The sequence below is a fragment of the Phlebotomus argentipes genome, unplaced genomic scaffold (assembly GCF_947086385.1).
Source record: "Phlebotomus argentipes unplaced genomic scaffold, Phlebotomus argentipes genome assembly contig_2, whole genome shotgun sequence".
Classification (NCBI taxonomy): Eukaryota; Metazoa; Arthropoda; class Insecta; order Diptera; family Psychodidae; genus Phlebotomus; species Phlebotomus argentipes.
In genome coordinates, this window is record NW_026776162.1 from 4,605,318 (window position 1) to 4,618,241 (window position 12,924).

General features: G+C 43.1%; 6 protein-coding genes across 6 annotated transcripts; 4 read left to right on the plus strand and 2 right to left on the minus strand.

Moving 5' to 3' along the window:
• The first annotated feature begins 4,532 nt into the window (after nt 1–4,532).
• LOC132264887 (uncharacterized) lies at nt 4,533–5,237 on the plus strand. The gene is made up of 3 exons (XM_059765221.1): nt 4,533–4,685; nt 4,772–4,892; nt 4,956–5,237. The coding sequence occupies exons 1-3, from the start codon at nt 4,592–4,594 to the stop codon at nt 5,086–5,088; spliced, it is 348 nt and encodes a 115-aa protein (XP_059621204.1). The 5' UTR covers nt 4,533–4,591; the 3' UTR covers nt 5,089–5,237.
• A 53-nt stretch (nt 5,238–5,290) lies between these two features.
• On the plus strand, nt 5,291–6,781 carry LOC132264885 (interleukin enhancer-binding factor 2 homolog). The gene is made up of 2 exons (XM_059765219.1): nt 5,291–5,756; nt 5,817–6,781. Exons 1-2 carry the CDS (start codon nt 5,466–5,468, stop codon nt 6,702–6,704), a joined length of 1,179 nt encoding a protein of 392 aa, XP_059621202.1. The 5' UTR covers nt 5,291–5,465; the 3' UTR covers nt 6,705–6,781.
• On the minus strand, nt 6,735–7,695 carry LOC132264886 (proteasome subunit alpha type-2). Its single transcript, XM_059765220.1, has 2 exons — nt 7,556–7,695; nt 6,735–7,467 (listed from the first exon to the last, which is right to left on the minus strand). Exons 1-2 carry the CDS (start codon nt 7,594–7,596, stop codon nt 6,807–6,809), a joined length of 702 nt encoding a protein of 233 aa, XP_059621203.1. The 5' UTR covers nt 7,597–7,695; the 3' UTR covers nt 6,735–6,806.
• Nucleotides 7,696–8,991: 1,296 nt separating this feature from the next.
• Nucleotides 8,992–10,705, plus strand: LOC132265464 (uncharacterized). The gene is made up of 2 exons (XM_059766183.1): nt 8,992–9,225; nt 9,286–10,705. Exon 2 carries the CDS (start codon nt 9,341–9,343, stop codon nt 10,556–10,558), a length of 1,218 nt encoding a protein of 405 aa, XP_059622166.1. The 5' UTR covers nt 8,992–9,225; nt 9,286–9,340; the 3' UTR covers nt 10,559–10,705.
• Nucleotides 10,706–10,829: 124 nt separating this feature from the next.
• Nucleotides 10,830–11,701, minus strand: LOC132265467 (large ribosomal subunit protein uL14). Its single transcript, XM_059766185.1, has 3 exons — nt 11,597–11,701; nt 11,132–11,343; nt 10,830–11,066 (listed from the first exon to the last, which is right to left on the minus strand). The coding sequence occupies exons 1-3, from the start codon at nt 11,607–11,609 to the stop codon at nt 10,869–10,871; spliced, it is 423 nt and encodes a 140-aa protein (XP_059622168.1). The 5' UTR covers nt 11,610–11,701; the 3' UTR covers nt 10,830–10,868.
• Nucleotides 11,689–12,893, plus strand: LOC132265465 (deoxyribonuclease TATDN1). Its single transcript, XM_059766184.1, has 4 exons — nt 11,689–11,797; nt 11,861–12,040; nt 12,094–12,691; nt 12,759–12,893. The coding sequence occupies exons 1-4, from the start codon at nt 11,752–11,754 to the stop codon at nt 12,865–12,867; spliced, it is 933 nt and encodes a 310-aa protein (XP_059622167.1). The 5' UTR covers nt 11,689–11,751; the 3' UTR covers nt 12,868–12,893.
• The last annotated feature ends 31 nt before the right edge of the window (nt 12,894–12,924 follow it).

Sequence of the window (12,924 nt, forward strand, 5' to 3'; positions counted from 1 at the left end):
TTGAACGATTTTCAAACACATTTTGACTGCACTTACATAGAGAGACACTATTAGGCGAAGGACATCGGATAATTTCGGGAGTGTGTGCTGAAAGAAATTCCTGAGAGTGTGTGTGTTATGTGAAGATGCATGAAGAGGAGTGAAAAGAAAATATGTAGAAAAGATCACCAGTTTTCACTCAACCGTCACGGAGTTGGGATCGTTCTTGGAAATTATTCTCTTGTCTCAAAATGCACCTTTTGTGTTATCCAAGTGCAACTCTGCGGATTTTTCTCATCCTCAGCTGCTTGTTCGTGATTCCTTCTGCCACTCAGAATGTTTATATGGACACTGTGCGCATACCTGCAGAACTTAATGTCAAGGAACTCTACTGTGTGTTCTACTGTTTGGCCGAGAACAGGAATTCAACGCAAATGCATTATTGTCACGAGATGTGCAGTAAAAATCCGATGGATGAATATGAAGAAGAAGCTTTGAATAAGATTCGCAAAATGTGGAAGACCGACAAAACCTTCAATTTCGGTTACGATTTAAGCATGGTTTGTCGCGGTGACACATCAGTCACGACGAGAGTGGGCGTGAATCATGACCTTCAGTATCCCGATTACGTTGTGATCCAGTACAAAGTGTCAAACGAACTCAATGATAGCTTCTACTTGGCCAACAACCCCATCGCGATCATCGATTCGCTCCAGCCCGACACATTCTACAAAATATCAGGATTCGGTTTCAAGGGAAGCAAGCTTAGAGGCATCAAAGAGGAGTTTCACGTCTTTCCCACGTTTGTCAAAACGTTCAGTCACGAACCGATAAAGGAAGCGAATGATCTCAAGGTTGTGAATTATCTCACAGAGCCAGACTGCAAGACTTGCCTGTACGCCCATGTTGCGTGGTCTCCATTGATAGATGATGTTTGTCAAAAACGTATTGTTTGGCATGATAAGGAAATGAGCTTTATCCGAATGCACAAACTCGATCATTCGCACTACAACTGCACATTGGGAGGACTTCAGTTTGGACATAAGTACAAAGTTGCCGTGTTGAATTTTCTGCACATTAAGGAAGAGCATAACAATCATATACATTGGCATGTTTTCGTCACGCCGCAGTGTCGCGAATTTTACACAAATCCTGCAGATATCCAAGAAGTGTGTGATAAAATGTAGCCTGTCAATATTAGAGCTAAAAAAAAGCTCCCTCCACTTTTATTATTTCATTTTTCGTGTGCGGATAATAAATATTTTCATATTAAATCCTTCATTTTATACATGGATTTTTGCAAAAAACAATTACAAACATAAACACGATGTAACAGAGGATAATTATCTCAAATTTGTAATTATAAAACTCTTTGCTGTTCTACAAAATTTTGTTATTTATTAATTTTCAATATATTTTAAATAATACAAGCTCTACATATTTTTAATGATGGTAATATAATTCTAGCTCAGATACAAAGCTATAAAATGTAGTTCACAGTTCCAGGAATTTGCTATTGTACAATTTGTGTGTTCCATGAATTCGACTACATTATGACAATTCAATAAAAAAGCTACTTAAAAATGCTTGATGGATTATTTTTTCTCGGAAGTTTTGCAATCCGAATTTGTTTTTTCACTTCTATTATGAAGAATTTAACTCATAAAGGACTTAAAAGCACCGCTCAAATGGATATTTATGTAAACTTTCGGTCCCGATTTCTGGAAATTTCCGAAGAGCAAAGTTTGTATTATCTTAAAGTTGGCACGCGATGGAATTTTTTTTTCTCTCGAGGGATGAGAAACTGATTATTCTCGTGTCTTTCAGCTCTAATCGGAATTTCTCATCTCCTCCAGACACGCACGCAAATTCTTCCAAGGAATCCCTAATCCCTCAACAAGTTACCAATTTTCATCATCAATTGCTTCAATGTCGGGAGGCTTTGATGGCAAGAAAAAAGTTTACCAATAAAACTTTTCTTTTCATGTTAAGCGAAATGCTCCAAGAGAGTATCTTGGCCCGCAATTTTCCCAATTGCTGCCGAAGAAAAAGAATTTAAAATATTTGTCTCCTTTCGGCTGTTGGCACAGTTTCGCCATGACTTCCGATGCTGAACATCCCACGCAATAATAATAAATAAAATGGAATACTTTAAAAGCCAAATGGTATTTTTTCATTAGCAACTTTCACACAAACTTCTCATCCACTCTAGAGAAAAATTCTCTTCTTCTACTTTCGGTTCCTTCCAACTTTTGAGGCTGGGAAGCATTTAAAAACGGCAATGTATTATTAGTAATAATTTTGGGTGTTTTCCTCCCATGTGAGCTGAAAGATAGTTTAGAAATTGATTACGAGGTTATCTTTTAGAATAATTAATTTCAAAATTCTGTTCCATTTCCCTAATTGGGTATCAAACCCGGTAGAGCATCATTTAATATTCGCAGAAACTTAATCACTGCGCCACAAGCAAAATTAATTCAGATTTCCCAGGATTGTTCGAAAATTATCAAATTATAATTCAATACAATAACTCTTTAGGCTTCATTTGAACAGAATCTCTAAATATGTATAAACTTTGGACTGAATTCTATATTTCTCTGGGATTTATGATGCGCAATGTCCAAAGAATCCATAGACTATAAAACTTCCTTGGCGATCCAAAGCAAGACACTGAATTATGAATTGTGCACAGCAGTGCCAAACAATTGCATTATTATTTTGTATCAGAATTCAATGAATATTTCATGACTATTGATTTTGTCTCTCAATCACAATCCGAACTGATACTCTGCATGAAGTTTATGGGCATAATTTGATGTTCTCCAGCCAGAATTCAATCAAAATTATGACTATATCAGTGCCAAAACTTTCTGATCACGTTTCACGTGACAATTTTTCCCCTGACGACGCGAAAAAAAATTGAACAAGATCTTTTTTTTTTTATTTTTATGCATATTTTTGCAGAAAAGTTGCACGAAATACACAGAAGAGTCATTGCAATTCATACCACAAGTGAAATAAATTATTCGCGCCAAATTGGAAACCTTCAGTGAAGCAATTCTCATTGGACAGCATATTTCTGCTGTGTGCAATTTCATGAATTCCCCAGGAAAATATTCAAATTTACAGCGCGCGAACTCCATTAAGCACCCTTGGGTGAATTTCCGACGCCAAAATCGTCCCAGTGATGCGAAAATGCCACAGATTTGGCTCTGCAAATATCTCAATTTGCTAGTTTCACCCTCAAAAGATTATTAGACGAATAATGCCATCGAATTTATCGGGTTATTCATGCAGCAATCGCCACTATCAGCACCAAATGCGGATGGAATCACACTGCGATTCAGCGAATAAAGGCGAAAAATGTACAATATCTATTTACAGAATCTGCTTGGCATTATTCGAGGCGATTACCAGAGAAATCGATAGTGGATGAAATGCTCTTTGGCCCCCAAATTAGTAAATCAAATTGCTTATCGTGTTGCAAATGGGCCAATCAGATATCATTGATATATAGTGTAATTATGCCATTATAGATTAAATAATTTGTTCATCCAAATCAATCGAGCCATTCATCTGCACAGCGATATTGTATGCACATTTTCGTGGACATTGAAATTTATTTATTCAATTTAAATTACATTATCAAACATTATTCAATACGTCGAATATTCAGTGAAATCAAACTTCGGAAAGAGCAAATATAAGACTATAGTAATTTATCTATGGTCACAGTTGAACTCTAGTTCGTAAAAATATGCTCACAAAAGGGTAACAATAGAAATGAGAAGCATTTAATTAATATTACGTTATTTAGCTCCACTTTTTCTAGCACATTTTCAATTATTTTTTACCTTTGAGCCAGAAACGTTAACTAAACTTGCTGCAGAATTGCAACGCGGTAAATTAGCATTGCATTAAAATAGGTCACGAGTTAATTTAGCAAAACTGTATATAATTTTGGAGCAACTTTTGAATTGTGAGCTTCACAGAGCTTTTTGACCATCATTTCAGTGGCCTTCATCAACATGAGCGGCAATTCTATAGTGATATGTTATGAACTTTCCTCTCTGTGCAATTTACGCGAAACTTTTTCCACCCATTTTATACCATATAAAATTGGCAACCAAAATGCAAATAAATCAGAAAAAGAGTTTGGAATTCGCTAACACTATGCCGCATTTCTGCACATTCCTCGCGTCATAAAAAATACATTGTAAATTCTCTCTCTAATCTCGACCGTACGACAGGAACAAAAAATGTGTTTCTTGTTTCTATTTCTGTGCTTATAAATACAAAAAGCTTTGCACGCGATCACTCTCAATATGCTAATTCGTTCGACGACATTCTCTGCCATGATTCCAAACTCTTCACACCTCTAATGAACTTCTACGTCTTTGAGGAAAGTGGGCTGACCACAAAAAACTCATCTTCAGGCATCAACAATGCCGGATTGTAGCATTGAAGGCTTTTTTTCTGGCGGATCTCCGTAGAAATTGGCGCTGATGTGTGAGTTATCAAACAGCTTGACTCTGTCGGTCAATGCCGATAAGCCTCTCAACATTCGCGGCAGTCTTCTTGTGAATCTCGTGGTGTTTTGACGCTGAAAAACATGTCTCTCCATTTCATCACCATCTGCGTCAGCCTCTTCTTTGTGGCTCAACTCGAGGCGGCAACGTTTATTGGGCTCCCCAACAAACATCCAGGTATTTTTATAGTCAATCTTGCCGGATTTTGGATTTTGCGCCTCAATTGAGCCTTGTTTTTGTCACATTTTCTCCGCACACAAAAGACCATCCCGACAAGTGCTGGGACGTCGAGCAGAATATCACCCTGTCTGTGGGTGAGAGTGTCACCGTGGGCGAATGCATCCGCATCACCTGCAATCGGGACTTCAGTCTGTCCGGTGCATCGTAAGATCAAGAAGATTTCGCTGGATTTCCAAGGTTATTCAATCACCTTTTCTTTCTTCGCAGATGCTCTCCAAAAATTGTGAAAATCGACAATTTCGAGTGCAAAGATCTGCCAATGGATTTATCCAAGGACTATCCAGATTGCTGTCCTAAAATACAGTGTGTGGGCGATGACGGAAGGCTGATAGTGTTTTAAAATCACACAAAGGAGATTATTGAGTGCCTGAAAAATTCTCAGAATACAAAAAAAAAACTAGAAAAATTTCTAAGAAATCTCATGAAAAGATCAATTGTAACATTACTTGGTATTATGTATCCTATTTTATACTAATACAAAATGAAATTTGGCCAATAAACAATTAATCATAATTTTTTATTAACTGCGCTGAAATTCTCTTCAACAATTCCCGCGGGAATTTGGGGGAATTCAAATCTGTTCGATATATCGATATCTTGCCATCTGGCAGCCCAGAAATGTGTAAACAGTGCGGCTGTCAAAGTGTATAGCAGAAAACGCCGGCTATCGTATTTTTTCAATTTTCCCATATTTTCTGGTTCCTTATACTGCTGGAGATGGTGCGTGGGGCTATAAGAGGACGCGGCGGAATGCGCGGAGGTGGAGTGCGGATGCCCTTCAAGAAGACTTTCGTTCCGAGACACCCTTTTGATCTCACACTGGCCGAGATGGCCTTCCCAAAAGTTGTGCAGCCGCCGGACGATTCTGCCTTGACTGCGGCCCTTCTGAAGCGCAATCAGGACCTCTGTCCCACGGCCGTGGAGCAAACGGCCATTGCGAATCTCGTGACCAAAGTCCAGGGCGTCCTGGACAACTTAGTCGTGGCGCCCGGAGACTTTTCCACATGCGTAAGTGTTAAGCGTGAAAGTTTGTGAAAGTGTCACACTGATTTTCGGGGTATTTTTCAGCAACTGGATGAGGTGCGCCAGGTGGGCTCCTTCAAGAAGGGCACCATGATGACGGGCAACAACGTGGCGGACATTGTGGTGATCCTGAAGACACTCCCGACAAAGGAGGCTTGTGAGGCGCTGTCGAAAAAAGTCGAGGAGGACCTCAAGACAGCCATGAAGACAGAAGTGGTGACAAAGGCGGAGGCCTTGAGTACCAGCCTCCACGAGAAGGGTTTCGACATAGCCAACAGAGTGGCTAAAGTGCGTGTGCTCATCGCCACGCTGCCCCAGAACATCCGGAAGCTGGAGCCGGAGACGCATCTCGATGCGAAAGTCATGCAGAGCCACTTGGCAGCCATCAGGCACATCCGATGGTTCGAAGAGAACGCTCATCACTCCTCAATCAAGGTGTTGATTCGCATCCTGCGCGATCTCACGAAGCGCTTCGAGGGATTCACTCCCATGTCGCCCTGGACATTGGATTTGCTCGCGCACTTGGCTATCATGAACAACCCGAGTCGCCAGGCTTTGCCCATCAATCAAGCCTTCAGGCGCGTGTTCCAGCTTCTTGCTTCTGGGCTCTTCTTGCCCGGCTCCGCGGGCATTACAGATCCCTGTGAGGTGGGTCACATCCGTGTGCACACCTCCATGACCCTGGAACAGCAGGACGTGTGCTGCATGACGGCTCAGACGCTCCTCAGAGTGCTGTCGCACGGCGGCTACAGACACATCCTGGGACTGGAGGGCAACGCGAGCATTGCCAGCGAAATGAGTGTCTGGGATGGAGTGGTGGTGTCTCCCATGGAGCGCGTGTACGAGAAACCCACGTCGGAGAAGAAAGAAGGCGAGGAGGATGAGGACATGGAAGCTGTGGAGGCCGAAGGCGAGGACGACAGCATGGAATAATCAACTCCCAATGATTGTCCTTCTTCTCTGGTATTTCAATAAATGATTCTGTGTCGTGTATTGGGATTTAATGCAAAAAAACCGAAGATTACAGCAAAATGCCTAGATATTCGCCAAGTAGTCCTTCACCGTTGAAGGATCAAGTCGCCTGAAGCCATTCTCATCGCAAACGCCCACCTGGATGTTGTCGGCCGTCATTTGGCCCTCGAATCCCTCCTTGAGGGTCAGAATGGCCGTGTGAACGGCATCGTCGAGCTCAAGATCCTCACTATAGCGCTTCTCCAGGAACGTCTTTCCCGTGATGGAGTTCTTCCCCATGGCGGTGGCCTTCCAGGCGAAGTACGCTCCGGAGGGGTCACACTGGAACAGGTAAGGACGATCGTTGTCCCAGCCGCAGATGAGAAGAGAGACTCCGAAGGGACGCACTCCGCCGGACTGCGTGTACTCCTGCATCACCGTGGCCACGCGCTGCACCAGCTGAGCTGTGGGAATAGGCTCCTGGTAGACGAGGTAGTACTGCTGTGCCATCTTCCTGGCCTGCTTCACCAGCAGCCGATAGTCAGGGCCCATGCCGGAATACACCATCCCGATGTGATCAGTCACCATCTCCACCTTGTTGACACTGTGCTCATCGTACAGGATGGACTTGTGCTTGTTCTCCGTGGCCAGCACCACACCATTGGTGGCCTTGATGCCCACAGAAGGGGCGCCGGCAGACACCGCCGCCAGGGCATACTCAATCTGCACCAGCTTCCCGGAAGGGCTGCAGAGTCATTGAACAAAGTTGGGTTAGGACACAATTACTAGTATTTCTCACTGAATCTTCGCATTCTACGCAAAACCTTCATTACCTGAATGTGGTGAGGGAGAAACTGTATCGTTCAGATGCCATTTTTGGCTAGATTTGATGGTATTTCACGAGAAAATCAGAGATAAATAAAGCGACTGGTGAAAAACAATCGTCACTCTCCAAATGGGAATTCTTTCAAGCGATTGTAACGCCACTGGAACATTTGTGTCAATTTCACTTGGAAATCTGGAAGAGTTTCAAATTTCCCCTCTTTTGTAACGAACAATGAATTGCAAAATAAACTCAAACGAAGCATTCACAGTAAAATAATTGAAAAAGGCGAAAAATTTGAGTTTCAACAAAATGTGTAGCTTTCGAGCAAGTTTCTTTAGGCAGCAAGAAACGGTGGAATCGACTCTTTATCGGCAGTTTTTAGGTAAAATCGACAATCAGAAGAGAAGCACCCCCAATGCAATTGTTAAGCGATTGGATATGAAAGATGACTTCTCAGAAGCCCTGGCGACTATGAATTCCTTCAGAGAAGACATGAGGAATCTCCGAAAAGATATTCGACAGAAAATTGAGGAAGTGGAGCGAGACAAATCAATAGGAACGCTGGAAGAAAGACGCATTGCAAATAAATTTATCACTCCCAGAAGCCATTCTGACGACCAACATCAGAAAATCCCCAGTTTTGACCTTTTTCAGAAGAACAGCGCTTCCTTGAGAGACCAATCTGCGAATACACAGGAAATAATCAACGATTTGGAGGAATGTTTGGCCAAAGAAGTGAAAGAGTGTGAATTTATGATGACTAATTTGGATCAAAGAAACGAGAAAGGTAAGTTTATGCGATAATTTTATCTAGAAAATCAATCACTTTTCCGTGAATTTACAGATTTTTCTCAGACTATTTACCATTCCGTGCTGAATGAAGACATTGCAATGCAAAAGGAGTACACAGATTGCGTGATGGACATTAAATCAATAAGGCACAAATTCAGCGACTTCTCAACTTCCGTAAAGAGCTTCGAAGATGAACATGAACGCCTCTTCAACAGGCTTAAGAAACGAGAGGACAAGATGCAGAGTATGCTGAAGAGTATGAAAGAATCTTCGACTGTTTCTGCTAAAGACAAACGCTCAGAATATTTCAATGCGCTGAAGAAGAGTTATGAGAACAAATTACGTTCAATGAGGGAATATTGTGTAAACTTCAAAACGAAAACTGAAGAAGTTCATCATCGATTTCTGGGAGATGTTAAATTGCTTGAAAAGGTAATTCATGATGAGAAACTGGAATACCTGAGAATCTTGCAAGAAATGGAAAGCAAGGAAAAAGACGCAAGAGAAGAGAGGCACAAAGCAATTGACCAACTAAAATATTCTGGATTTTCGCTTCGAGGAAGGATTGAGGAATATAAATCGATTTGTTGCAACATAAAAGAAGATATTGATAATGTAAAGGAGTCTAAAGTGAAGCTCTTGAAAGCGTGGAACGCCGATAAGGCGTCAGTAATGAAGAGAACGAAAGCTTTGAGGGAAATATTCAACGTTGTGTGCGAAAATTGCCAGTATATTGAGAACTTGGCCTCCAAACTCAAGGTATTTTACGAAAGACGAAGGAACGAAATAGAGAAAGACTTGCAAGAGTTGCGACAAGTGTACAAGGATCTTGGGTGGAAAACTATGCAGCGCATAGAAACTTATCAGAGGAATTGTGAAGAGCTCGTAAGTTATTGAAGGATTTTCACAGAATTCTCGTCATTCAAACACCGCATTTCGTTTCAGTGCAAAATAAAAATGGCCAGTGCTCGAGACTGGTATGAGAATCAACTGAGCTTCAATGAATAATCACAGTAAATTTACACAATTATATTTTTTATATAAAGGATATAAAGGAAAATTTAAAATCATATGCAAGCTGCGCCACCTAAAGGGAAAACTGGTTAGATTTCCAGGCGAAGGGAGGGAAAAATGCGCGCGCATTCGCTTCCAGGCATGCAAAATTTTGTCAATTCGTGAAAAGAGTGAAGAAAAATTGGCCAAAGTCGACTTTTTCCCGCATAAAATGGCCAATTTGGACAACACTTTTGTGCGAAGTGCTTCCCCACAGTTCTCCGATGATGGAGACGACAGCGGAATGGCCACGTTGCCCATCGGAGATGCGTCCAGCTATCCTCAGAGCACCAGTCACACCTACAATCCACCGAAAGTGAATTATCTCCCTGAAGACGGGGCGGATTACCTCAAGGGGCGCAACACGTGTGCCTTCTGGGTTCTGGTGATCCTCCTGATCATCCTCACGATCGGTAATCTCGCTCTCACCCTCACAATCGTCGGCATTCTGCGCCTCGGCAGAGGAATGGAGTTCATGGAACTCGTCCCTGAAGCTGACACGGTAAAGTTCTTCGGCAACACTGACTTGGACCGAGTTTACAAGAAGGATGGACTTCTGGAAGGATTCACTGACGTTCCATTGACGATTTCTGGGGATGCTGGAGCGGTTCTGGTGAATCTGGTGAACAGAAATGGCCATGTGCACAACAAAATCCTCATGGGACGCAATGGCACCCACTTCAGGGGAATTAATTTGTTCGAAGTGCGCGATCCTGTGACCAAGGAGTCTATTTTCACCACCGCCAAGCCAAGATACAACATTCCTCAGGGCGTGAATAATCTCAGAGCCAGCACTGTGAGCGCCAGCCGAGTCACGAGTCCTCTCCAGGAGGCGCTGAAGCTCCAGACAAAGGGAAAGCTGATCCTCCGCGGCGCTGAGGGCACCGAAATGGAGAGCAAGGAGATCCTCTGGTCGGCCGACCAGAACATCTTCCTCAAGTCAATCAATGGATCCATTGTGCTGGCCGCCAGTGACGGAGTGTATGTGGACATGAAGAACATCCCCATCGTCCAGGCGGAGCACGGATTGCGGGCAGGAGCGGTGCAATTCAAGGTGTGCGTTTGCATGCCTGCAGGGAAACTCTTCCGCGTGCCGATTCCACGCAATCACAACGGAAAGGGCGGCTGTACTCACTTCAATCCCCATCACGATCCCTGCGCTTAACTCTCCAGTCTCCATTCTCACATAAATTACATTTAGCAGCTTGTAGGCGAAAACTCACCTCATCATATCCTTTCTAGTCGACTTAAATTATTGTATTTATCATGCTAATAGTGCAATTTTGAGGAAATAAACGCGAAAATAGTAGAATTGGAAAAGCGGGAATCAATTCGCATCGCTGCGGCGCTGCCGTCAAAGAGAAGATGAATCAACATAACCATAAATACCTTCCGGCGATCGTCTCCCAAAAAGGGAAAATAAGGAACGCAGAAAATAGTATGTCCATGAGAGGATTTATTCTCATTCCCAGGGCTTAAGCGACACTGCTGGCGTTTGAAGCAATACGTGGCCAGAGATCGGCGCATTCTTTGGCCACTGGCCCCGTAATTGCAGATCCTTTCATCTCGCCCTTGTTGTTTACAATTACGCCAGCATTGTCCTCGAAGTAAATGAACACACCATCCTTCCTCCGGAAGGGCTTGCGCTGCCGGATCACGACGGCAGGCATCACCTGAAAGGCGAAACGGAAAGCATTCAGTATCGCCATGCGGAGCGAAAAACCTTCACAACACATACCTTCTTCCTCAGTTCGGGCTTGCCCTTCTTCACCGTGGCCACGAACATGTCACCAACACCGGCCGCTGGAAGGCGATTCAAGCGTCCCTTGATGCCATGCACCGCAATCACGTACAGATTCTTGGCACCTGTGTTGTCAGCGCAATTGATCACGGCACCAACTGGCAAACCCAGGGATATCCGGAATTTTCCTCCGGCGGAACCTCCTCGTCCTGCAAGAGTGGCAAAGAAGAAAACAATTAGATCGCAAATATCCAATCAGCAATACAAAATCCCCTTGAAGGTTGGGCAATCCGGGAATATTTGGCATGTGTCGTCTTTAACATTCCGAGGCATTATCGACGAATATTCACATTATTTAATTGCTTCTCCATTGGAAATCAACGAAGAAGGTCGCGAACTCAACACAGCCACTATTTTCAATATCAAAAAGTGCATATTTCACGTGGAAAATGGGAAAATTACCTCGCTTAGACATCGTGAGCACGTTTTCTCACAACAGAGCGACTTGGAAAGAAAGTGCAATGGCTGCCGGAAGTTGAGGTGTTGCCAGCGGTGAACGTTTTCGAACAAGCCATAACCAAACTGTCAGTGGGAAAGCCGCTCGTGGCTTTGTTTTTATGAGAATTTCAGGGAAAATAAGGGAAATTGCAATGAAATTCATAGGTAAACATCACATAGTGATCTCTATCACAATTTCGTGCATGAATATAGTGAAATCATCGACAGATATTGGCGCCAACTTGACGGACAGCATGTTCCAAGGTGTCTATGGGGGCTCCAAGAAACACGAAGCTGATCTGGATATTGTGCTGAAGCGCAGTTGGAGCATGGGAATGCAGAAGATCATCGTGACCGTGGGAAGCTTGAGCGATGTGGAGGAAGCAGCAAAAGTCATTGAGAGAGATGGTATTGCGCAAAGTACGCTCTGTGATTCCCTTCCTGATTGCTGTGTGTTGCAGATCGCCTGAAAATGACTGTGGGATGCCACCCAACAAGATGTTCAGAATTCCTCAAGGATCCCGAGAAGTACTTCTCGGACTTGCAGGCGTCCATTGAGAAGTACAAGGCAAAGATTGTGGCCGTTGGAGAAATCGGTCTGGATTACGATCGGCTGCACTTCTGCGAGAAGGATTGTCAGAAGAGATTCTTTGAGAAGCAACTAGAACTTGCTGAGACCTTCAATTTGCCACTGTTCCTCCACTGCAGAAACTCTCATGCGGACTTCATAGAGATTATCGAGAAGAACAGGGATAAAATCAAGTGTGGAGGAGTTGTTCACTCTTTCGATGGGAATATCGACGAAGCAGAGAAATTGATTGACATGGGCTTCTTCATTGGCCTCAATGGGTGCTCCCTGAAGACTGAGGACAATTTGCAAGTGGTTACTCTGTTGCCAGCTGAGAAGATCATGATTGAAACGGACGCTCCGTGGTGTGGCATTCGTCCGAGTCATGCTGGTGCCGGATTTGTGCAGACAAAGTTCCCAACGGTGAAGAGAAAGGAGAAATGGACTCCTGACCACCTGATTGATGGAAGATGCGAACCAGCACAGATCTTGTAAGTGCTTGAAATTAGGCTTAAAGACTTGATAAAGCGATGGTTTGAGTGAATGTTTATTTTGCAGGCAAGTCCTCGAAGTGATTGCCGGAGTGAAGGGAGAGGATAAAGAAAAACTTGCTGATATTTTTTACAATAATACCCTTAGTGTATTTTTCCCTGAAAATCGTCAATAAACTCATATTTTCTTTGATAATTTTGAAAATGATTTTAGCGCTAAAATTATTTCGACC

What these genes read in the sequence shown, in the direction of transcription:
- LOC132264887 (XM_059765221.1), top strand. Translation starts at nt 4,592, where the DNA reads ATGTCTCTCCATTTCATCACCATCTGCGTCAGCCTCTTCTTTGTGGCT. An exon ending in GCTCCCCAACAAACATCCAG is followed by an intron (nt 4,686 to 4,771) that starts GTATTTTTATAG and finishes CGCACACAAAAG; the next exon opens with ACCATCCCGACAAGTGCTGG. An exon ending in TTCAGTCTGTCCGGTGCATC is followed by an intron (nt 4,893 to 4,955) that starts GTAAGATCAAGA and finishes CTTTCTTCGCAG; the next exon opens with ATGCTCTCCAAAAATTGTGA.
- LOC132264885 (XM_059765219.1), top strand. Translation starts at nt 5,466, where the DNA reads ATGGTGCGTGGGGCTATAAGAGGACGCGGCGGAATGCGCGGAGGTGGA. An exon ending in CCGGAGACTTTTCCACATGC is followed by an intron (nt 5,757 to 5,816) that starts GTAAGTGTTAAG and finishes GGTATTTTTCAG; the next exon opens with CAACTGGATGAGGTGCGCCA.
- LOC132264886 (XM_059765220.1), bottom strand. Translation starts at nt 7,596, where the DNA reads ATGGCATCTGAACGATACAGTTTCTCCCTCACCACATTCAG. An exon ending in TTCTCCCTCACCACATTCAG is followed by an intron (nt 7,468 to 7,555) that starts GTAATGAAGGTT and finishes ATGACTCTGCAG; the next exon opens with CCCTTCCGGGAAGCTGGTGC.
- LOC132265464 (XM_059766183.1), top strand. Translation starts at nt 9,341, where the DNA reads ATGAATAATCACAGTAAATTTACACAATTATATTTTTTATATAAAGGA.
- LOC132265467 (XM_059766185.1), bottom strand. An exon ending in AGCCCGAACTGAGGAAGAAG is followed by an intron (nt 11,067 to 11,131) that starts GTATGTGTTGTG and finishes TTCGCCTTTCAG; the next exon opens with GTGATGCCTGCCGTCGTGAT.
- LOC132265465 (XM_059766184.1), top strand. Translation starts at nt 11,752, where the DNA reads ATGAGAATTTCAGGGAAAATAAGGGAAATTGCAATGAAATTCATAG. An exon ending in AAAAGTCATTGAGAGAGATG is followed by an intron (nt 12,041 to 12,093) that starts GTATTGCGCAAA and finishes TGTGTGTTGCAG; the next exon opens with ATCGCCTGAAAATGACTGTG. An exon ending in TGCGAACCAGCACAGATCTT is followed by an intron (nt 12,692 to 12,758) that starts GTAAGTGCTTGA and finishes TTTATTTTGCAG; the next exon opens with GCAAGTCCTCGAAGTGATTG.